Genomic DNA, 21,248 nt, shown 5'->3' on the forward strand with positions numbered 1-21,248 from the left:
TCAGTTGTCTCTGTTCCATGAAGTTGGCCGCTTTCGCGTCACGCAGAAGGTTGTAGACGAAGGCGTTGATGTCTTTCCGTCTGTATGCGTCCAGCAGTGTAAATTTGGCCTGTTTCACCCGGTCTAGTGCGTTAGCGTAGGGTTCTGAATCTCTCTATCAGTTTCGACAGATGGCTTCCACTGTGGCTGTCTGAAGTAGGGCCTTGTCTGACTCCGACAGATATATGGCGTGCCAAACGAGGGCATTGCCTCTAAGGCATGTTGTCCACGTTTCCCGAATGCTAACTTACCTAGGTACTCTCTGCTACTATCTTTACTTTCTGCTATTATCGCTATCACTACTTTCTGCTACTATCGCTACTTTCTTCTTGTGTCTACTATCATAAATATATTCTTCTAGTATCTAAGATTATTCTTTAGCCCGTATAGCTCTCATGTAAGACATAGGATACTGGGTAACAAGCTTGGGTAGCTGAATAACTGCTCCCTTTCTTCCGTGCCAACTCAGTCACTCTTCAAATTCCCAGGGGAGAGAGAAGATTCCAAACATCTAATCGTGGATGCCTTGTACTTGATTCACTGCACTTTGAATCCATCACTGAACTGTAGAATCTACATATTCATCAAGACTAATGTGGGAACCCGTTTGGAGGGGAGGGGGGTGATACCTTGGTATTTACCTACCTCTGAGGTAGTAGGCAATATCGAGCTCCAGCTTTCAAAGATCTCAACGCTTAGGTACTTGCAGCTTGAGATTCATCAGTACCAGATAGCCTGGAAGAGCTCAAATTAAATTTTGGCTGAATCACTCGGCCGTTATCAATAGAATTAAACCTTTTTCAAGCCATCAAGTATACCTTCCACACAACAGGTAGTTGTAATGAGTGGCACCAAGCAAGATTGTGTATATAGAGTAGTATGTTTATTTGCCTTTTCGTTATTCATTACATGTAAATGAAAAAAATATAATAATAAAAAAAAAGAACATCAATTTAAACTCCAAGTCGTCATCAAGCATTCATGGATCGTAAGACATGAAGAAAGAAATAAGAAAAAAAGATCCAACTTCTCACTCTCCCCCCTTCACAATCCCCTTGACTTGTCCCTACAAAAAAAGTAAAAAGAAAATGATAAGATCAAGCCAGCTCAGTTGTATCCCATCCATGCAATACATTCCATCTTCCTTCTCTTTTCGAGTCAGACTAATTCCCGCCTCGCGCGTAGATGGCTGCTTTGTATCCAAGACAAATAAAGAGGCAAGTCGACAAATATCCAAAATCTCACTCATAAAGAATCAAACATGTTATGAGCTTCAAGACGTGGATGTGAGGTTGAGGTCCCTCAGCGGTAGCGAGGAGCTGCGCGGTCGTAAATCACCTCAGTCTCCCTGACGACATTGCGATCACGCTCGTCCCGCCGAGGAGGCGCACGCCTGTCATAGCTTCGTCGGGTGTCAATCTCCTCGTAGTAGTCAACCTCGCGGTCGAATCGAATATCGCGCTGTCGCTGTCGCTTGGATCGTCGAATATCATCAGATAGTTCAGTCAATTGAAGAACATCATCCTAGGAGGGAGTTTGTGTTAGCAGACTGTATGTATTTGACTTGGACACTTCAACCGATCGTCACTTACATATTTGAGGTAGTCCATGACATAAAAGAACTGATCAGTCTCCTCATACTCGTAGCCAAGCTCTTCGATGGCCTCGCGGATCACCAGGTCCTTGGTAATCTCGGTCCACATCTCCTTGGGAGGAGCAGGAGAGCGGCCGACCCGTCTGTCGATTTCAATCTCACGGTCACGGTCGAGGATGGAAACGCTGACGCGCTCACCCCCACCCCGGAGAGCGGGAGGAGGCGAGGGCGCCCTGTTGGACAAGTCATCCCGGTCCCTCTCTCTCTCCGGCACAAACTTGGTCCTCCGCACACCGCTGTACTTGCTCCAGGTGGTGTCGGTGGTTGCGCCGCCAACGCCATCCATGCGTATCCGCTCAGTTCCAGGGGGCACGTCGACAATAGCCCAGTTCTTGGTAGCACCGCCCCAGGCCTCGCCCATGCGTCCCCGGGAGTCGACCTTGGAGGTGATGTACTCAGCCTCATCGTCCTCGATGGGGCCGCGTGCAGCGGCAGAGTGAGCCCTTCTGCGGGTCTTGGTCTCCTCGACCTTCAAGTCGCGACGGACAACAATGTCGTCGTCATAGAAGCGGCTGGAACGCCTTTCACGGCTCTTTGAGCGAGTGCGGCTAGCGGATCGGTGAATGTCAACCTCAGCACGGCCCTTGGACAGTGAAATGTCAATGTCCGTCTCGCGGGTCTCGCGCTCTCTCGGGCGGGGCCGGGCCGCTGGAGGCGGGGATGGCTGTCTGGCTTGGATCATGCCTAGGAACCCGTTAGCATCGAACTCTAATTGACAACACTTCATGGCTGAAACGCGCCCAGGGGAAAAGCCAAACTCACCATGATCAATGTCTGTGTAGTGCGTAATAACCTCACGCTCAATGACCGGGCCGCGGATGACGGGGGGCGCCGGAGGGGGAGAAGGCGAAGGCGAAGGCACCCGCTCACGCTCGCGCTCTCGCTCGATGATGCGGATGTGCTCCGAAGCGGTGTCAGACGGCTCAACATAGCGCACGGCTCTGGGCGAAGGAGACCTGCGTCTGGCGAGGGAGGGGCTTCTGATCTTCTCGACGATTCTGGTGCGAGAGTGCTCATGCTCGGGCTCTGAGGGCGAAACGCTCTGGGCCCTTCGCACAATGCGCTCCTCGCGGAGGCGAATCGGGCTGGGATCCCTGGGCGGGCGGTCATAGGGATCGGCCTCGCGCTGGCGAAGAACCATGGGGCCAGCCTCAGGCCTTCGAGAGCGGCTCAGGAACTCGGGCAGATTGCCATCTCTCTCACGGAAGTGAATGTCAACCTCCTCATAATCGCCTCGGCGGGATCTTGGGGCGGGTGGCGCGGGGCTGCGGGTGACGGTGCGTGTGCGGATGGAATCGTCAAACTCGACGGCAGACCGGCGTCCGTAGTCTTGGTCCCGGTAAGCCATGTTTTAATTTCGTGTGGTTTCTCTTGTCTTGGTCTCGTGTTCCGCTGGTTTCAAAAGTCAAGCCCCAAAGATCAAAAGATGAAGTTCGGCGCCTCTTCGCTTTGTATGTTTGAGCGACAAAAGCCGGGGCAAAGGGCAGGTTATTTCTGTGGTGACTTTGCTTTATCAATCAGTATAAGCGGGAGGAGTTGGAGCGGGGTCTTGATGTGGGAACGTCATGCGGCTGAGGCTCCTTGTGACGTTTTGGACGCGAGAGAAGTGAGTGAGCACTCACATTAATTCACTGGGAAGACAAAGAGACACGCGCACCGGAGCGAGCGATTTCGACGGAAGCGGGATGAGGGTGAAATCAGTGCGCAGCACAGATTCGAGCAACAGATGCAAGTTGGGTAGAGTACAGAGAATGGAGAACAAGAGACAGACAAAGGCGAAGCAGCGACTGTTGCTGCTGGTTTTGAGGATTTTCTAGCCCTCCACTTGCAAAGCGGGCGCCAACGGCCAGAGGGGCAGTGATCCATGACTTTTTTTCTTTTTAGAGGCAGCAAGGCAGTATCAGCTGGCGACAGGGGTTGGCCAACGTCATCCCGGCAGCGAGAAACGGGCTCAGGCGATCAAAGCTGGTGCTGGGAACCTGACCTGATGTCTTGTGTCATTCACATTCATTGGAGGCCCGAAAAAAGAAGCAGGGGGCCGGGATGCGCCACTACCGACCGTGTTGGAAGGCTACTAGCTAGGTGCTCTATTGTCTTGTTCTTGTTCTTGTTTTTTCTGCTTCTTCTTTTTTCTTTCATGTGCTGAAACACGTTTCCGCTCGGTGACTCTATCTTGGACTTGCATGGGAATCCTCGCTTGTCTTGGAGCCCAAGCGGGGGCCTGGCCTGGATTCGATTGCATTCGGGTTGCTGATGGGAAATGACTGACTGACCGGGTTGCTACAAAGGATAGGATAGGATAGGATAGGTAGGTAAACATGCACTCACGATGCATGCGGATGGAGTCGATACATCCATGCTGTAAGTGAGAAGCGAGCACCTCTTACTACTGCGACAAAGCAACAATGTATAGTAGTAGTCTATGGACGGTATAGCAGTGGTGATGGGATACATGCCCAACTATCTTACATGCAATACTGAGTCCAGACTTTCCGTCGTGGTGGTGTCTACACTGGCGATAACGACGATGACGCTGTTCCCTCGCTTTGGGCCTCTTAGATGTGAGACACTCTATGCGTGCTGGATACCGAATCCAAGGCTGTTGTTGTAAAGCCACAGCAATCAGGAGATGCCCGGCCATCCATCCATCCATCCATCCCATCCCATCCCATCCCATCCATACGGAATTCCATCCATCCCAGCCTTGAATCTTGTTAGCGCAAGCCCACCAAACTCTCGTTAGCACGGCCACACATTTAGCATAGCAGCGGCTCGGTCCATGGGCCATCCCTAGTACGTAGCAGAAAGATGGGAACAGTAACTTGCAGTATACGAATACATACGAGCAACCTCCAATCACTCGACCTTGCCCGCCTGAGAGGGCGCAGCAATCCACGACCCTGTCCCTCTTTTTTTTGCTCCCTCTCTTTGACTCTTTTCATTCACACTCTGCCCCTCTCATGCTTCTCTCTGCTTCCCTCTCAAAGAAAACATTTGCATCCCCCCGGCTCCGTCTGTCCCCATCGCCGGAGGGGCTGTGAAAAAGCGACCCCAACCAACCACTCCGATTCCAGCCCAACCTGATCCATTTGCCAGAAACCAAGCAACCAAGACCAAGTCAAGCTTCCCCCCATTACTAGCGCCTGGCATCCAAGCATCTTCCTGACGCAATAGTGCAGCGAGCTAAAACGGTCTATGCCTCGATACTAATCCCATTTCTTGCGGGTTTTTTTTCTACGAGTACTTTCGCTCCCCTCACTAGCAGAGGAGCGACACAGCATGATGATGGCATAGAATAGCTTTTTTTCATGCAAGACGAACCAAAAAATCTAAACCGAAACAGACCCCCCCCCTGGCTGGTTGGGCATAATTCGGCCCCCCCTCCATCCTCTTTTTGCTTGTTGCTCTCGCCCTCTTTTTCTTTCCACGACCTTCTCGAAGAAACTATGTACTCGTACACCCATGGCAAGGCAAGACGGACTACTATTACTCCATGAGAATTGGATGCTTTGGCCTAGTATACAAGCCTGTTCGCAGTGACCCCGTCCGGTGACATGCGCGCCGCGAACCAAAAAAGGCCGGCCTGAGAGCCTGACAAGGCGTCCATCCATCCATCCACTCCAGCCTGCAAAGCACAAGCACAAGGGAAGAAAGAAAAAGGACAAGACATGGCGTCACGGCACAAGTTCGTCCCTGGTCCCCGGCTAGGAAACTAGAACAGACCAGACCACCCCCGTCACATGCGTCACTAAGCCCTGGCCATCGTGACCCCAGCCCAGGCTAGTAGTAGGGGATGGATGGTGATGGTGGTCTGGTCAAGCCATGTGTGTGTGTGTGTGTGTGTGTGTGTGTGTGTGTCTCGAGACTTCGATTTAAACGATTTCTCTAGTAAAAGAGCCGGACGAGATAAATTAAGAATAACCATAATTGAAGTCAACATCGTAGATTTAGTAACATTTAATATAATATACTAGACCATGTACTGCACAAGGTAATAAGCGCTTGTTATTGCAGACCGAACGAAACGTACAGACAGACCTTGGAAGTAATCGACACTAAAAACTGCAGCTTATGTGCAAGCAAACGCAGGTCCACATGCAGCAACTCCGCCATCAAACCGCTTGCTTGCTTGCTCTGCTCAGCTAGCTAGCATCCCGCTCCATGAGATGCAAGGAACGTTTTTTTTTTTTTTTTTTACTCCTGACTTGCTTGCCGCGGTGCCGTACGGAGTACACGTATCCCATTTGCTCATATATCTCCTAGTCAGAGAGAGAGCTCCGTTGCGGCTCTACTGCCGGAGTCCACATCGCCCAGTTCTCGGCCCCGTCAGCAGCAAGCAAGCATCTCATCTTCACAGCCCTCTTCGATGTTGCCCCTTTTTGGTCTTCCATGTTTAATGTCTGGTCTTAGTGTCTGCTACTATTGCTACATCTTTCTGATATCTGCTGTTATGGCTATGTCCCCTACCCTAGTTTCGGGCATCATCACTCACCTCTTATGTGGCTTGAAATTGGAGACACGGGATGTTGGATAACAGACCTGGAGTACTGGCTAGTATTTCTTTTCTTTTATAATCATGTTTTTTTAAATAATACTTCTTTCATAATAATGTTTTCTCTTTCTTTCTTAGTCAGTTCTTGTTTCAACACTATTGAACAAGCCCATGTTATTTTGATACTCTTAGTTTCAACAAGCCCCCATATAATCTCAATACTCTCACTCTCATCCATCCCAAAAGAAACAACAAGTAATCATAATCTCGATTAGTCCGCACCCGAGTAGATTCCGCGCTTCGTATCCTTAGCAATCAGTCCCGTCAAGCTCTTTTCCGGCTTGGGATAGTCTGGTCTTCCGCCCAGGATATCAACCACCTCTCGCATGTCCAGCCAGTGCGCCACCTTGGGTCTTCTGTTGGGCCAGTCTGTGTGCTTCTCCTCCAGCTCCTCGATTGGCGTAAAGACGACCTCGGAGCCTTGGATGCCAATGACGCTTGTGCTGTTGGGATCCTTCTTCACCCGGTTGTGCGCGTTGCGGCCATATTCCTCCAGGTGCTGCATACACTTAATGGCCAGTCGAACAGCACGGCAGCGGTCCATGGGCGAGGGGACACCTCCTTGCTGCACGTGTCCGGGGATGCTCTCTCGGCTTTCAAATCGGTCGTGCGCCTCCTCGCGGATGATGCTGGCAATGAGCTTTGCGTCGTACACCTTGCTGGCCTTTTCGTTGACAAGAATCAGCCGACCAGCGCGGGACTGGCCCTTGTCCTTGCGGAAAACCTCCTTGAGGTGCTTGACGTCCGCATTCAGCATCTCGAGGCTGATTCCCTCTTCGGGAATGTAAACGGCAGAGGCCCCCACGCTGAGGCCACCTAACGTCGCTACATAGCCCGAGCGTCCACCCTGCGTCTCGATAACAAAGACGCGGCGGCGAGTGGCCGAAGCAGACTGCTTAATCTTGTCGCAGTAGTTGACCAACTCGTTGAGACAAGTGTCCGAGCCCAAGGAGTACTCGGTGCCGGGAACGTTGTTGGAAATCGTGGCCGGCAAGAGACAAAGGGGAATGCACAATGATGGGTACTCGGTTCTAGCCTTGCGCAGCTGAGAGACAGCGTGGAACGCCTCAAAACCACCAACAATGAAGAGAGCATCGAATTCGTACTGCTCAATGAGGTTGGCAATCAGTTCCATGCCGGATTCGGAAGGGAGCTCGCGGTTGGTGCCAATCTCGGAGCCGCCTTTGCTTGCCCAGCCGTCCACCTCGAGCCAGTCAAAGGGCCGCACGGCCCCGAGAGGTGAGTCGCCGTGGTGGCGAGCGAATCCGGCGAAGCCATTGTGGATGGCAAGGGGCTCGTGCCCACGAGAGAGGCAGTATGCAACGGCCGCGCGCACAGCGGCATTCATACCACCGGCAGGGGCGCCGACGTTGATGAAACCAATTTTCATTCGCTACGCAAGAATTAGCTAACATGATTAAATGAATGAATAAAGAGAAGGAAGGAAAATGGAAGAAAATAAGATGAAGGGAATCATAGCGGGCCGCAAAAATATGGTAAGACTAACGCTCTTCTCGGGCAACTTGTGATCATCCACCATGACATTGGTTGTCGTTAGGTAAGACTTGTACTGGTCCGAGAATTCAGTATCTCGGAGGCTCATGGCCTTGTCAAAATCTTTGGCATCGACAGCGACGGCCACTTCCTTGGTCTCCTTGACAGCCTGCATAAGCGGCTTTCGCACAATCTTGTTCTCGTTGATGGCAATGAAGCAAGTTTCGGTCTCGGGAGTGGCTTCCAGCACAGCCTTGACGGCTTCAACACCTTGTAGTGTAGCCAGCATGCGGTCGTAGGCTACTGCTGTGCCTCCTCGCTGAACGTGACCCAGAGTGGTGATTCGGGTGTCGAGGCAGAGGCCACCTTCGCTCTTGTCGGCCAGGAGGTCTTTGATTTCGTCGGGGGTGATCTTGGTGCCGTCTTTATCACGGGCGCCCTCTGCGACAATGACGATGGTCTTTCGCTTTCCCATGTTACGGTGCTGTCGCAAGGAAGAAAAAAGACAACAAGGGTTAGCTCCATAATTCCCATATCTAAAGGAAAGGTAAATGTAATTGCGCATCATGACTTACTCGCTGAACTACAATCTTCATGTCCTCTCGCCAATCCTGGTCTCTTGGCCGCTCGGGAATGAAGACAAAGTCAGCTCCCGTCGCAACTCCAGCTAGAAGCGCTAGCCAGCCGCAGTGTCGTCCCATGACTTCAATAACAAAAGCACGAGAATGTGAGGAAGCCGTCGCTTCAATGTAGTCAACCATTTCGCAGATACGCGAGAGGGCCGAGTAGCAGCCGATGGTGGCATCCGTACCGGACAAGTCATTGTCAATGGATCCGACCAGGCCGACAATGTTCAGATGCTTGTACGGCGCAACTTGCTCCGGAGTCAGCTCCTTGTTGTCAACAAGTTCCTCAAGCAATGAAGGCCATTCTGCCCGGAACTTGTCAGCACCGGTCAGAGAGCCGTCACCTCCGCAGATAATGAGGGCGTCAATGCCATTGAGCACCATGTTCTTGGCGGCTGTCAGCCGGCCCGGTCGTTCGTAAAAGGCCATGCATCGAGCTGTTCCGATGAGTGTTCCACCTTCGGACAGAAAGCTTCTGACGTCGTCCCATCCCATCTGCCGGATGAAGTCGCCGCCCTGCACCAGACCCTCGTACCCCTCGTAGATGCAGAACGCATCGCAGCCCATGTGAATGGACATGCGGACAACGGCGCGGACAACGGCGTTCATGCCCGGGGAGTCGCCTCCCGAGGTCATGACGGCAATCTTCTTCTTGAGCGCCATTTTGGTCGGTAGATTCGAGCCGAAGGTTGATGTGGTGGTGTATCCAAGTCCGCGAAAGAGAGCCCGCCAAATTCGTCGAAAGAAGCGGCGGAAGGTAAGGAGAATGTCAATGGGCCCCGGAAAGAATTCTAGGTAACTCTGAAGAGGCATTTAAGAGGGCCTGCCGCCCGTGAGCTCAGGGATGAGCAAAATTAGGAGATGGCGAGCAAATGATACGGTATGGAATGTTGGTGTAGTTCAAAGTGGCATGAGGGGAATTGGTAGACAAGAAGCTCTTATCGGCCCTTAAAATGGATGTTATCAGCTGGCGGGGCAGTTCTTTTTTTTTTTTTCCTTTTGGGGATTTTTCCTCTCCTCCCAGCACTTTTACTTTTGAAGATATTGAGGAATAAAGAAGAAGAAAGTATAGAATTTTCTAGGACGGATAAAGATGGGCGCCACTGAGCATCTGAAGCTGAACTTGCTGGGCTATCGCTGACAACAAGATATTCATCATTCGTCATTACAGCTGACCGACCCCTCCTACGTAATTACATGTACTAGGTCGTTGTGCTACCGAAACTGTAATTGGGAGCTCGTAATTCAGCGCCGCCCAGATCCTGATCCTGATCCCGCGCCATATCGCATGATTCCCTTGGCAGGATCAATGCAATTGGGCATTGACTACAAGCACCACGTAATGGCAATGAGAGTGAGGGAATTTGGGAATCGGCCGGTCGGTGACATGGACAGAGTCGAGAGACGCCGCAAATCTGCGACAGGGCTGCTGCTGCACTGCACCAACCGCAAGGCTTCCCACAGCACGGAGCTCCGGCAGTCGGCGGCTACTGCGCTAGGGCCCCCTGTAGCCTGTATGTAGGAATTCACAGGCTGGAGCTTTCGGAGCTTTGCGAGCAGCACGGCGTGATTCCAGCTGGATGTCGCCACTAGTGTAGCTCGAGTTCGCAATAACTTTTGTAGCATCGCAGTCTATGTGGGCTTTTCTACAGGTAGAGCTCCAGCAAATGCCCACTTGTAGCGCTCATCAGTGCGCTAACTCAAACACAGCGCTGGCATTGAAAGCCACAAGGCTGCCGTCTCATGTCACCGTGCACCCACTTGCTGAGTGCAGGTACATGCTTTGGCTCCGCAGCAACTCATCCAGCGCTAGGCCATGTAGCAAATCAGCGCTGGCCTTTAGCTGTCCCCCCACGCCGACTCTTCCTCCAACCACGTACCTGTAGCTCTCAGCCTCGTCAAGCTGCAGCTCCAGACCTTCGCAAGACGCCGTGACTGGTCGCCATTTGTGTCGCAACCCATCTAATGAGGCTGAAGCTATTCACAACAGAGCTTCTGACTATCGATTAGGCCCGCCATGTCTTCAGGCGACGGCCCGCCGCCGCTGTCACTGCGGCCGTTCCCCGTTGCCGACCAAAAGCCCAAGAATCTCGCCGAGTTCATCGCTCGAGTCAACGCCCAGCCTGGCGGCTTCCGCTCCGTAACAGAAGACAAGCTCCGCGAAGATCTGAAAAGCAGCGAGAATTCCGATGGAGCGGCCGATCACGATGAGGACATGTCCGAGGCTGGGGCGGAGAACGACGTCGCAGAGAAGGATCCCAACGTTGCACGCATGGAGGTCCTGAAGAACATCGAGTAAGAATGGCTTATACAATGATGATGATGGCACATTGACCTGGCTCGAGATTAAGTTGCTGACCCTATAACTGCAGTATAGCCAGTAATATTGCTCTATTGACCCTCGACTCCATGTCCCTTCTCCTCTCCAAACAGAACCCGACGCAAGCTGGCTTGACGCTATCCCAGCAGTTACGCGACATGGTCGGTATTGGTACTCTCGGCGCGGACAGGCTTAACGACTCCAATTCCACGCCAGCCAAGACAAAGGATCAGGAAGCAGTCGCGATGGGCTGGACCATTATGGAAATCAACAAGACGAGGGATTCCGCCGAAGAGGCTGCTGCGTTCTTGGAAAAGGAGATTAGTGCAGAGAGCAAATACTGGGAAGACATCATTTCGGTCAGGAAAGCTGGTTGGTCTGTATGCAAGGTTCCGCAGGAGAGGCACACTCTGGGTGTGAGGTTTGGATTTTCAGAGGGTACGTCAAGCCTTGCACAATTCCCAAAACATATTTCGCTGTGCAGCAACTAACCCACGTTCCTAGCCGCTCCCGAATTCAAGAATAACGGCTTAGCACCTATGAGACGCGGCGACAATAGTTCAACAGACCTTGATTTTGGTCGATTAGGCGGCGTATCAGAAGCTCTTGTCGTGACGTACGAAAGAGATGGCAAGGTGCTTGGGCGATCCACCACTCGATCAGCCTCAGAAGATGGCTCGTTGGAATCACGAGTTCTAGAAGCACGCAACACCATCTTCTCACAAGAACTTTGGCACGAACTGACCAAAGAGTCGCGGTCACTAGCCGCCTACGATGTGAGGCCTGAAGGGAAGAAATTGGTCTGCCAGGCAGACGACGCAACGAAAATCACGTTTGAGCTGCTACCCTTGGAATCATGCCCTTCCCATGACGAGAATCTTCCGGAGAATGGCCTGGCGGAAAAGACGTCCATGGCGCTGCATATTCTCCTGAGCTACGCCCATCGGTACAATGAGCTCATGAGAATTCGGCCTGTTCCTCCTCACATCTCTCGCACCTCTCGCCAGCAATCCTACGCCCTCCTTCGCCCCGTTCTCGCTCGCACAATGTACCTAAAGAACATTGAGGAATCGATGCAGTACGTCGGCTCTCTGGTCAAGACTCTTCAAAAGGCCGGCCTCCCCTCTTCAGTCATCCTACGCACAACTCAAGCCAGCGCCTCCGACCCCAATTCCCGTGGGCCGAACCAGCTCTCCGCATCACAGACTTTGGTCCGCAATCTTTTGCAGACACAAGACTTTACCCTCGAACTCACCATCTTGCCCGAAATATCGTTCATCATTCGCGCTCGTGCGTTTAGCTTCCCCGTCACGGCGACGTACTACTACATTCTCCTCCCGCCCTCGTCGCCACTTCCAACCATGTGTCCCCCATGGGCAGAAGGTTATCCCAGCGTCCGAACGCTAGGCGATTACCTCCGCACCGTCATCGTCCGCGTCCTCACCAACCACTTCGTCACCCTGCTTGCTTCCGGAGCAATATTAAATGACGAAACAACCGCCGCTGCTGCAGAAAACGCATCTAATGAGGCCGCCGCCGACAAGAATAACATCGACATCCACTTCGCCATGGAACACGAAGACAACGACGAATTAGCCCTATCCCTCAGCAGCACCTCGCCAAACGGAACCTCCAACACATGGAAATGGTCCGTTGGCGGACCTAGCGAACCGCGCTCGGCAAAGGATATCGTCAAGGAGCTCGCCAAGGAGCAAGAACTCGCTTAGAAGGACGAGCAGCTCGCCGAGGATAATTCCTATACCTATTTGAATGCTCCAGCCCAAGTTGATGATTGGCTTACGAATACGGAGACGGAATGGTCACAGACAGAAGAAGAAGAGATTCAAATAGGGGTGGCTCTACAATATGACGAGACTGTGGAAGAAGATGAACCTTGGAAAAATAACTCTCCTGCCTCCAGTTTTTGATGTGTGAATAGCAATTGAGGCTTGATTCTTGTTTTGTTTCAGGCAATACGGCAAAATATATATAGGGGTCACGGAGTTTCGTTTAATGATTGGACTGGGAGTCTTTGGTAGTTACAAGAATATAATGCTTCGTTAGGATCTTTCTATCACTCGTAACTGTGCATGTACCGCGTAAGAGTCCAAGAAGATCTTCGAAGGATCAAAAAAAAAGCTCGATTTAGTTTGTCTATAGTAAACACATGATTGTGTCCTCTCATCTCATTACTTCACAAACTGCTGTTTCGTCTTATGCCATCCCTCAGCACAAAGCCGTTTTGTCTCGCTTTCATAACAAAATCCGCCCTCGATTGCTTGCCCGCAATCTCGCTGTCAGCAGCAAATAGCCATTTAACCATTCCTCATCGAACCCAATTTCTCGGGGGAAAAAAAACAAAGCAAGTCGGCATCCGCCTCCGAAAACAATCTCTCGTGGATCCACGTAAAACTTCGTGAAACCTCGTAAACACAAACCAGCAAAGAAAGGGGACAGAGATGGAAGTGGAGGTCAATCCTGTCCACGCCAATACGATATGCCCATGCACTAGCGGCCACTGAAAAGGAACTTGAGTTCGTTCACGCCCAGCCGTCCAATCTTTGAGCTCTCAGCTTCATCCAGCGCCGCCTCCACCATTTCCTTCTTCCGCTCCTGAAGCTCGACAATTCTGTCCTCGACGGTTTCCTTGGTCAGAATCCGATACACCTTGACTTCTCTCATCTGACCGATACGGTACGCACGATCAACGGCTTGCATCTCAATATACGGATTCCAAAAGGGATCCATAATGACGACGCGAGACGCCGCAGTGAGGTTAAGTCCAGCATTTCCCGCTCGCAGCGACACCAGCATGACTTTGACGTCGCTCTTATCGCGAAAGTCTCTTGCCGCGACAAATCGCTGCTCGGCGGACATGCTTCCGTCGTATCTTCTCAGCTTGCCCGGGTAGTCGTCGTGCCACGCAGCCACCTCCAGCAGATCCAGCAAGAGAGTCCACTGAGAAAACACAATCGTCTTTTCGCCAGTTGCATGAATTTCCTTTAGTAGATTCATACACTCCGACACTTTGGCGGCAGGCAGCCAAGTTTTCCGCAAGTAACTCATGTACTTTTTGAAGGCGGCTTTATTCTTGGACGCTTCTTTTCGAAGAGTCTTTAGCATAGAAGGCCTGATTTCGGTCTTCTTGTCCTTTTTCTTCTTCTTTTGCTTCTTTTCTTTTTTGATTTGGTCTTTTTCTCCGGCCTCCGAACCACTCTCAATCTCGTCTCGCACGATAAAGTCTTTCAAATCACCATAGCGGTCCACTTCGTCATCTGTCTCATCTTCGTCAAAGTCGTCTTCGTCTTCGGTAGAGCTATCGCTCTCTCCTCCTTCAGAGGTAGATGGCTTGATAGATTCCGGCATATGCACCTGCTGAAATGCTTCATAGGTGAAGCACTGCCTAGGATCGAAACGGCCACGGCACACAGGGCATTTAGCCGTTACCGTATTGGTATCATTTCCTTGTTGAAGATTCATAGTCGCTGCACTATCCACCAACTGAGAAAGGCACTGTTTACAACTGTCATGCCCGCAAGGGATGTAAAATGTTGGCGACTGAACGGCGTCGTAGCAGATAGGACACTCAAAGGCGTCAGCCTCCCTTATCCTCGCCACGATGGACGCATCCAGTTTCTTGACCAATTCAAGCATCTCTTCACTAGAGATTGGCGCAACATCATCCACATCCAGATTGAGGTGAGGGTGGCAGCATGCTTGACGTAGTCGAAGCAGAAGAACCAGAATGCTGGAGTAGTTTTTCCCCACACTACCCTCGCGAAGATATTTGCTAAATTGCACTTGGGACTTCTTCTCCAGTTGATTGTAAAAGTCGCGCTCATCTCCCGATAGCTCGGCATACACAACTTCTTCCATCTTCTTAGGCAGCCTTAGTATCGGCTTACCATCTAGCTTGGAATCCTTCTTGCGACGAAGCATGATTGCTTTAAGAAGAGCACGGAGTCTATTCATGGCAACATTTTTCGGATCGCCATTTCGGCCAAAGAGTACACCAAAACTCTGCAAAACGATTCAGTTTAGTTAAATGCCAAGATTTTCAAGAAAGGATCAAGGGGGTTGAGGAATGAAGAGGTGGTAGTTGGGGCTGTCTTACCCTGCGAAATTGTTCCCAGATACAATATGGCTTTATCCGAAGGAAACAGAGCAAGGAATAAAGCTCAAGGACGCCATTCATCATGGGAGTTCCGGTGAGGCACCATCTATGGGTGGCATTGAGCTTGTGGCAGGCTTTGGCGGTCTTGGTATTGTGGTTTTTGATGCACTGTGCCTCATCAAGAATAACCCGGTGGAATTTGGACTTCCTCGGGTTCAGAAGCGGAAATTTTGCTGAGTTGGTTCTATCGGTAAAGTCAATGTTGCGGCCTGCATTGTCCTCCATAAACTTATCAAGGCGCTTCAGCTCCTGGGCTATCGTGCCATAAGTAGTCAGGACGACATCATACTTGAGTAAATCGTCGGCCGTTGCCTTTTTGTTGTGGTATACAAACACAGACAATCGATGCGAGGGTTTTGTTTTCTTATAAATCTCCTCTTCCCACTGTCGAATCAAGGCCAGTGGGCCAATGATTAAATTTGTCTGAGGCAATGGTCAGCTCAAGTAACGCAAAAGGTGGGAACACGCTACGTTGGTTGAGACTCACTTTGGGGCGAGATTGGGCTGGACGTGATAGCATGAGAGCCAGCGTTGATATAGTTTTTCCAAGACCCATATCGTCGGCCAGAATACCACCTTTGTTAGTCCCCGTCTCCATTTTCTTCATCCATGTCAGGGCCAGCGTTTGATGAGGGTAAAGAGCATGCTTAAGGCCTTCTGGGGTTCCATCCCGCTTGCCCTCTGGAATCTCCATGTCGGGACGGATATTTTGCAACAAATCATCCAACTCCTGTTCCGTTACTCTAGGATCATGGAATGTGTCGTTGAGATAATCCATTAGCTGTCCAGAAAGAGGGTCGCCATTATTATCGAGACCGTTGGCATAGTCAAACATGCTAGTTCTGTTGATGATATCCGACAAGGGTGTTCGACTCTGGCTTGCAAGAACCGGCCCCATAGGCAGGTTAGGCCTCAGAGGAGGTCCGGGATATGCTCCAGGCATCGGCATATGTCCAAACGGCATCTGATTGTTTCCAGCAAAGGGTGTGCCTGGGAATGACTGGCTCACAGCTCTGAAAGACGGAAGTTCAAAGCCATTACCAACGGGAGTAGGGGGGTTGCTATGCCCCTGGAGTTGTTGCGGCTCTAAAAGACCTGAGAACTGGTTATGCCCAAAAGATGGGTTCGCCGTAGGTGCGGCCAAGAGCGAACCCCAGGCTACTGCTCCATCATGAGGCCCACCACCAGGGATGATGACCTCAAGTTCGTCGTCGGAAGCGATCTCTATAGGAGCTTCAGGGGCATTAGAGCGTTGCGTCGCCATAAGTCTAGAAAAGGCGGAGGGCTGGTGGGATCCCGAGCTTCGAGAAGGTCCAGAAGGCCCAGAAGCACTCCGGGCTGAAGACTGCGAGTCCTGACTTGAGAGACGCAAGGCCATCTCTCTGTCTTCCTTTTCTTGCCGGTGCCGCTCAGCTTGCCTATACTGCTCTGCGATCCGCGTCGAGTCGGCATCGACATCAGCCCTGCCTTTTATGTCAGTGCCAGGCTACAGGGAGGTAGTAGCAGTCAAGTACGAATGCAGATGCATCTATATAGGTTAGATAGCACATACCCAGTCAAATCGATAATCTCGACTTCGCCGTCTGATGAAGGAGGGTCATATGCCCTTGAAAAGCCACCAAACGGCGATGGCGTAGTCCGACGAGACTTACTCGACTCACGTCCAACACTCAGATGAGCCGCATCATAATTCCGCTTTCGATTCAGCATTACCAGCGAGGGGCTCTCTCCATTCTCGGCAACCGGCACAGCGTGTCTCGGGGTATCCATGACGGCTGAGGAACGATGCGATCTTGAGGCTCCAACAGGGGCCGGCGTCACTGTTCGACTGTGATCTGAATTTCCTGACGAGAAAGAAGTCAGTATTAAATAGTTTAATGACTCCCAGACGGAGGATAATAGTGAGCCCGAAGGGGAAATAACGCCTCGAGAAGCGCCCAAGGCATCCAAGGAGAAGCGCACAAGCGGGCACCTTATACGTCACACAGAGAGCTGGCAACAGGAGCCAAGGAGGGTCTGATGAAACGGGCAACTCCCGAGTGACTGAGACCTTGCCGGTACAGAATAACGGAGACCGTGGGATTAAGGGGGGAGATTTCACTTGTCGATAGAATCGAGCTAGTGAAGTGGCGTGAATGCAGTGGGAGGCGAAAAGTGAAAAATTAAACTGAAGTGATGCAAGGGAGAGAGAAGAGAAAGAGAGTGTGTGCACAAGCGCCTGGCAAAAAGTGAAAAGGGAGGCGTTGGCACCGTGAATTCGATGCTCTTTTCTTCAGGCTTTTTCTTTAGTGCCGCATGCCTTGCCCGAATGATGCAAGGAGAAAGTGATGATGAAGTTGGGATGAAAGTGTAAAGTGAGGAAGAAGGAGCCCAAAAACCCCAAACCAAGCAGAGGCACCGAGCAGCAGATAAGGATAACCAAAAACTTCGCCCATCCAATTCAATGGTGAAAAAGCGCACGTACTCACTTTGTGGTGACGACGCTGGAGCATGTGAGGTCTGGCTTTGGGCATGTGCGGCTCTAGGACCACCTATTACTATAAGAAAAAAAAAATTGCACCGAATCAGCATTTGCACAAACGGCTCACGGCATCATGACAGGCTCTCGTACTCGTATCTTGGCCGGCTTCACCACCGGCAGCAGTCTTGGTCATGGACAGCGTCCTCAGCATCCGCTTGAGCCTCACAATCTCCCTCCTCGCCTCGTCCCGCTGCACCTCCGCATCCTCCCCGGCCTCGTCCTGCAGCGAGTCGAGAATCACCTCCTGAACCGTCAGCTCCTCCTCGAGTGCCTGGCGATTCATTTGGATTTAGAGGGGGGGTGGCCTCTTCTATGCGCTGTCCTTGTTTTATTGGCAGAGGACGACACCGAACACTTTACAGGCACCGGGCTGTGCAAAGAGCCAAGCTTGTCTCTGCTGCCTCCTCTCAGGTAACCGGGCAGATTTAGGCAGAGATGGTTCTCGACTGTATCCGGCCAATGGTTGTATGCCCGCCTCACACGGACGATGTTACACCAATTATTACTCGGTAGAGACAGTCAGTCGAATTCCGGCTTAGAAGGGATGGGAGGAGAAGACCAAGCCGGAGAGTCAGGAGCATAGAATTATATATAAATAAGAAAAGAACAAAGAGTCAAGTATAGAGAAAATGCGTTGATTTGCTGGTAAGTTTGGTGTAAAGTAAGTTGATGAAATGTGAAAGTACAGATTAGATTACAGAAGTCGCGTCGCGTATTACGACTCTATCAAAAGCCGTTGAATTATTAACGGTCTTGCCTCGCTGGCTTAAAATTTCTATAGGCGGCAAGTACAGTTGGACGTTTCCACAAACGGAAATGTGGGGTTAACCGCCACTTGGAGTGACATCTTTTTGTTTGCTCGAGTCAGTTATTAACATGTATTTAGTACAGCATCTCAAGAGCGACGTCTCCCATATTGAGGGGTTGAGTACACGCAACTTCAATATTTCGGTGTTACGAGGTGAGGATAAACGCCAGCCTCAAAGTTTCATTTTTAATCTTTGAAATGAGCAAATATACACAAAAAATATCTCATTAAATATGGAGAAGATTCCTATCGAACTCGATGGAGTGCATTACTCTCTAGCCGCCATTAGGCAGAGTATATTAAATAAGGCTCATATATCTCAGCCACCAATTCATCTCAAGCAATACCAGATCGCAAGAAACTCAAAAAATAACGCGAGGGGAAAGAAATTTAATCACGATGACTCTCCTAAAGAAAAATAAAGAAAAAGAGAAACCATGTGGTCCAAGTATATCCGTAGATCAACCCAAAACGCCTCTATCAACAATATGCTTCTTCCAATAACTCAAACGCTGAACCGTAGTAGAATGCCGTGGTAGAATAAAATGGATAAAAATCAGCTCGACCCGGATCCGTCAGTAATCTTGTGCCAGACTTTGTCTATTTCATTCGACAACCAGTCCCAGATACCCTTTAGCCCACCAGAGCCCTCGTCATCATTGTCGTCTTCATCTCCCTTGTCGTCGTCTTTGGGATTCTCCGTCGGAGTGGCTACTGCCTCACTTGTAGTAGTGCTAGGCTTTACAGATATCGAGGTAGTCGACGGCAGAGACGCAGCGGACGATGATGAGAGGGCAGAAGAAGAAGAAGAGGTTGGCTCAGGGGGCACTGAAGGACGTTGAATATCCTGAGTCTTTACAGCCTGCAAGGAAGTCGTTGAAGTCGAGGTCGAGATCGAAACAACAGAATACGACGTAACGGGGTCAACGGGTACTTCAGGCTCATCTTCAGCCTTGTGAGTACCAATTGGCTTCAGGGGCAGCCGCAAAGTTCCATTATTAGGCTTAGGCTTCAGCCCCAACGAGTCGCACAACAAGTTATACACCTCAATATTTTCTGACAATAAAGTATTAGTAGGTGTTAGATGATCACTCAAGGATACGCATCACTTACGGAATACATCAACTTGGCTGTTTGCTGGATGAGGAAACGCAGGACCTCTAGCGATGAAAATGGCTCTCATGAGAGGGTGCTCGTGATCATATCCGTGCAACCCGCGAGGATGATACACGAGCTTCTCCTTCTTCGCCTTCTCGACGTCGAATTCCTCCTTGGTGACAATGGCCCAGCCTGTCTTGGGGACAATCCAGAGCGGAGCAATACGGTCGTTTTGAGAAAAGTGATAACGCTCCGGCATGTTCACATCACGGAGGAAGACTTCAAAGTTGGGGTTTGACTTGGCCTTTTCTGCTAGACCGTCGTACAGACCCTGCAGGTCATCGAGGTTCTTGGGTCGAAGCCCATATAGAGGCCAGCCGTCAATGTGCTCAATCTTGGAAGTGTCGACGAGATCCTCCAGCTGCAGCAGTCGAGTTGTATCTGTCGTGGCCATACCATGATCAGACACAACAATGACATTGACGATTTTTGTCAAGTTTCGTGCGTCGAGCCCCTTGAAGAGCTGGTCCATCATGGTATCCACCCTTTCGATGGTAGACCGAATCTCCGTGCTATTTGGTCCGTACTTGTGGCCATCGCTATCCACGTTGGGGACATACGCAGCAATCAGCTGTGGTCGCAAGCCTTGAGTCTCGACAGGTCCGCTCTCTCTTCCTGGCAGGTCCAGCCAACCCAGAATCCGCGAAACCTTCTTGTCTAGACTCTCCTTGCCATTGTACTTGTCGACAAAGGTAGGCTCCAGGTGCAGAACGTGTGCTTCGCTGCCTGGCCACATGTGAATCGCACTGCGAATGCCCTGCTTCTCAGCCGTCACCCAAAACGGCTCGCCACCCCACCACTTGGGGTCCAAGCTCCGAGCAGGATCGGTGTAATGGAACTCGGCCTTCAACTCGGGGTCCCAAAATGTGTTGCCCACGATACCATGGGCCTCGGGGTATAGACCGGTGGCGAGCGTATAATGGTTGGGAAAGGTGACGGAGGGGAACGATGGATGCATCCACTTGGGGGAGACGCCCTCCTTCACAAAGGCGTTCAGCCGTGGTGTCAGTCCCCGCTGCAAGAAGTCGGCGCGGAAGCCGTCGAGGCTGATGATGATTGTGGTCGGCGCAAACAAGGCGGTACCGTTGCTGGTGAGGTGCATCTTGAAATTGGACCTGCGACCCTTTGACAGCTTCCAGGCGGCCAGAACCAGGATTGCGAATCCAATGGCGATCAGCGAGTGTATAAACAGCCAGCGGCGCCAGCTCCGCCCACGCTGTGACTTTGCTTGAGCAAATGCATTAAGGTTGCGGCGGACGTACTCGTCGCTCTCGCTGCTGTCGCCGGTGGAGCTGCCTTCCTTCATGCCGCCCTCCTCCATCTCGTACATAAGTTCGCCATCTTCGCCATGCTGAGCCTCCTCCATGATCCTCTTCCTCTTCGTCTCCCTCCTTTCCCGCCTCTTCTGCTTCTGATTCTGCGCCAACCTCTTTTCAGACACAATATTCTCGTTCGAGCTGCCCGCAGTCGACATGCTCCCCAGACTCGACTTTCGCCCCAGACTCCTAAAGGGATTCGGCAACGGCAGCGCCAGAGCCGATCCGCGACGCACCAGCTCCTGCTTGCGCCTCGAGTCCGTCACCAGCTGGTCTAGCTCCTCCTCCTCCATCAAGACGATGCGGTCATGGGCCAGCAGCTCGCGGCTGTTCCTGGCGCGCTGCTGCAGCGCATCGTCCTCGCTGTCCGTGTCTTGGTCTCGGCTGTTGATGGATGACGCGTCATCGTCGTATGCGATCGGGGACAGCAGCGACGAGTTGTCGCGATCCCCCTTTGCCGTGCTCGTGTCGAGGAGATTGACCGACATGTTGTTGCGGCCTCAGAGAAGCCCCTGAGGGTGGCGGAAATGCACTTTGAAGAAACGCAATTCAAGATATTAAAGAGACACGAGGTTCCCAGATCGGC

At 51.4% G+C, this 21,248-nt stretch overlaps 6 protein-coding genes across 6 annotated transcripts; 2 read left to right on the top strand and 4 right to left on the bottom strand.

Moving 5' to 3' along the window:
- Window positions 1-905: 905 nt before the first annotated feature.
- V8C40DRAFT_243552 (uncharacterized protein) lies at window positions 906-3,620 on the bottom strand. The gene is made up of 4 exons (XM_083215469.1): window positions 3,316-3,620; window positions 2,456-3,196; window positions 1,632-2,377; window positions 906-1,563 (listed from the first exon to the last, which is right to left on the bottom strand). Exons 2-4 carry the CDS (start codon window positions 3,039-3,041, stop codon window positions 1,342-1,344), a joined length of 1,554 nt encoding a protein of 517 aa, XP_083073456.1. The 5' UTR covers window positions 3,042-3,196; window positions 3,316-3,620; the 3' UTR covers window positions 906-1,341.
- A 2,224-nt stretch (window positions 3,621-5,844) lies between these two features.
- On the top strand, window positions 5,845-6,090 carry V8C40DRAFT_243560 (uncharacterized protein; the record flags this gene model as incomplete). The annotated part of the gene is made up of 1 exon (XM_083215470.1): window positions 5,845-6,090. A coding segment is annotated over one exon (246 nt), but the record flags the coding sequence as incomplete, so codon positions are not given.
- Window positions 6,091-6,229: 139 nt separating this feature from the next.
- On the bottom strand, window positions 6,230-9,846 carry V8C40DRAFT_243563 (phosphofructokinase-domain-containing protein). The gene is made up of 3 exons (XM_083215471.1): window positions 8,315-9,846; window positions 7,753-8,223; window positions 6,230-7,638 (listed from the first exon to the last, which is right to left on the bottom strand). The coding sequence occupies exons 1-3, from the start codon at window positions 9,176-9,178 to the stop codon at window positions 6,457-6,459; spliced, it is 2,517 nt and encodes an 838-aa protein (XP_083073458.1). The 5' UTR covers window positions 9,179-9,846; the 3' UTR covers window positions 6,230-6,456.
- A 370-nt stretch (window positions 9,847-10,216) lies between these two features.
- Window positions 10,217-12,751, top strand: V8C40DRAFT_210187 (subunit 17 of mediator complex-domain-containing protein). Its single transcript, XM_083212102.1, has 3 exons — window positions 10,217-10,660; window positions 10,738-11,123; window positions 11,190-12,751. The coding sequence occupies exons 1-3, from the start codon at window positions 10,383-10,385 to the stop codon at window positions 12,410-12,412; spliced, it is 1,887 nt and encodes a 628-aa protein (XP_083073459.1). The 5' UTR covers window positions 10,217-10,382; the 3' UTR covers window positions 12,413-12,751.
- A 58-nt stretch (window positions 12,752-12,809) lies between these two features.
- On the bottom strand, window positions 12,810-18,099 carry V8C40DRAFT_243568 (SNF2 family N-terminal domain-containing protein). Its single transcript, XM_083215472.1, has 6 exons — window positions 17,471-18,099; window positions 17,328-17,396; window positions 16,412-16,703; window positions 15,347-16,322; window positions 14,800-15,282; window positions 12,810-14,705 (listed from the first exon to the last, which is right to left on the bottom strand). Exons 1-6 carry the CDS (start codon window positions 17,661-17,663, stop codon window positions 13,194-13,196), a joined length of 3,525 nt encoding a protein of 1,174 aa, XP_083073460.1. The 5' UTR covers window positions 17,664-18,099; the 3' UTR covers window positions 12,810-13,193.
- Window positions 18,100-18,418: 319 nt separating this feature from the next.
- V8C40DRAFT_243569 (alkaline-phosphatase-like protein) lies at window positions 18,419-21,216 on the bottom strand. Its single transcript, XM_083215473.1, has 2 exons — window positions 19,302-21,216; window positions 18,419-19,244 (listed from the first exon to the last, which is right to left on the bottom strand). Exons 1-2 carry the CDS (start codon window positions 21,148-21,150, stop codon window positions 18,745-18,747), a joined length of 2,349 nt encoding a protein of 782 aa, XP_083073461.1. The 5' UTR covers window positions 21,151-21,216; the 3' UTR covers window positions 18,419-18,744.
- Window positions 21,217-21,248: the final 32 nt, after the last annotated feature.

Source organism: Trichoderma camerunense (assembly GCF_050948025.1).
Source record: "Trichoderma camerunense strain CBS 138272 chromosome Unknown V8C40scaffold_8, whole genome shotgun sequence".
In the NCBI taxonomy this organism is placed as follows: domain Eukaryota; kingdom Fungi; phylum Ascomycota; class Sordariomycetes; order Hypocreales; family Hypocreaceae; genus Trichoderma; species Trichoderma camerunense.

Coding starts and splice junctions, on each gene's coding strand:
- V8C40DRAFT_243552 (XM_083215469.1), bottom strand. CDS start 3,041: ATGGCTTACCGGGACCAAGACTACGGACGCCGGTCTGCCGTCGAGTTT. Junction 2,378..2,455: donor CTACACAGACATTGATCATG/GTGAGTTTGGCT, acceptor ACGGGTTCCTAG/GCATGATCCAAGCCAGACAG. Junction 1,564..1,631: donor TCATGGACTACCTCAAATAT/GTAAGTGACGAT, acceptor ACTCCCTCCTAG/GATGATGTTCTTCAATTGAC.
- V8C40DRAFT_243563 (XM_083215471.1), bottom strand. CDS start 9,178: ATGCCTCTTCAGAGTTACCTAGAATTCTTTCCGGGGCCCATTGACATT. Junction 8,224..8,314: donor TGAAGATTGTAGTTCAGCGA/GTAAGTCATGAT, acceptor TCCTTGCGACAG/CACCGTAACATGGGAAAGCG. Junction 7,639..7,752: donor ACAAGTTGCCCGAGAAGAGC/GTTAGTCTTACC, acceptor ATTCTTGCGTAG/CGAATGAAAATTGGTTTCAT.
- V8C40DRAFT_210187 (XM_083212102.1), top strand. CDS start 10,383: ATGTCTTCAGGCGACGGCCCGCCGCCGCTGTCACTGCGGCCGTTCCCC. Junction 10,661..10,737: donor GAGGTCCTGAAGAACATCGA/GTAAGAATGGCT, acceptor CTATAACTGCAG/TATAGCCAGTAATATTGCTC. Junction 11,124..11,189: donor GAGGTTTGGATTTTCAGAGG/GTACGTCAAGCC, acceptor CCACGTTCCTAG/CCGCTCCCGAATTCAAGAAT.
- V8C40DRAFT_243568 (XM_083215472.1), bottom strand. CDS start 17,663: ATGAATCGCCAGGCACTCGAGGAGGAGCTGACGGTTCAGGAGGTGATT. Junction 16,704..17,327: donor TCCAGCGTCGTCACCACAAA/GTGAGTACGTGC, acceptor CTTTCTCGTCAG/GAAATTCAGATCACAGTCGA. Junction 15,283..15,346: donor CAGCCCAATCTCGCCCCAAA/GTGAGTCTCAAC, acceptor CCATTGCCTCAG/ACAAATTTAATCATTGGCCC.
- V8C40DRAFT_243569 (XM_083215473.1), bottom strand. CDS start 21,150: ATGTCGGTCAATCTCCTCGACACGAGCACGGCAAAGGGGGATCGCGAC. Junction 19,245..19,301: donor CAGCCAAGTTGATGTATTCC/GTAAGTGATGCG, acceptor CTTTATTGTCAG/AAAATATTGAGGTGTATAAC.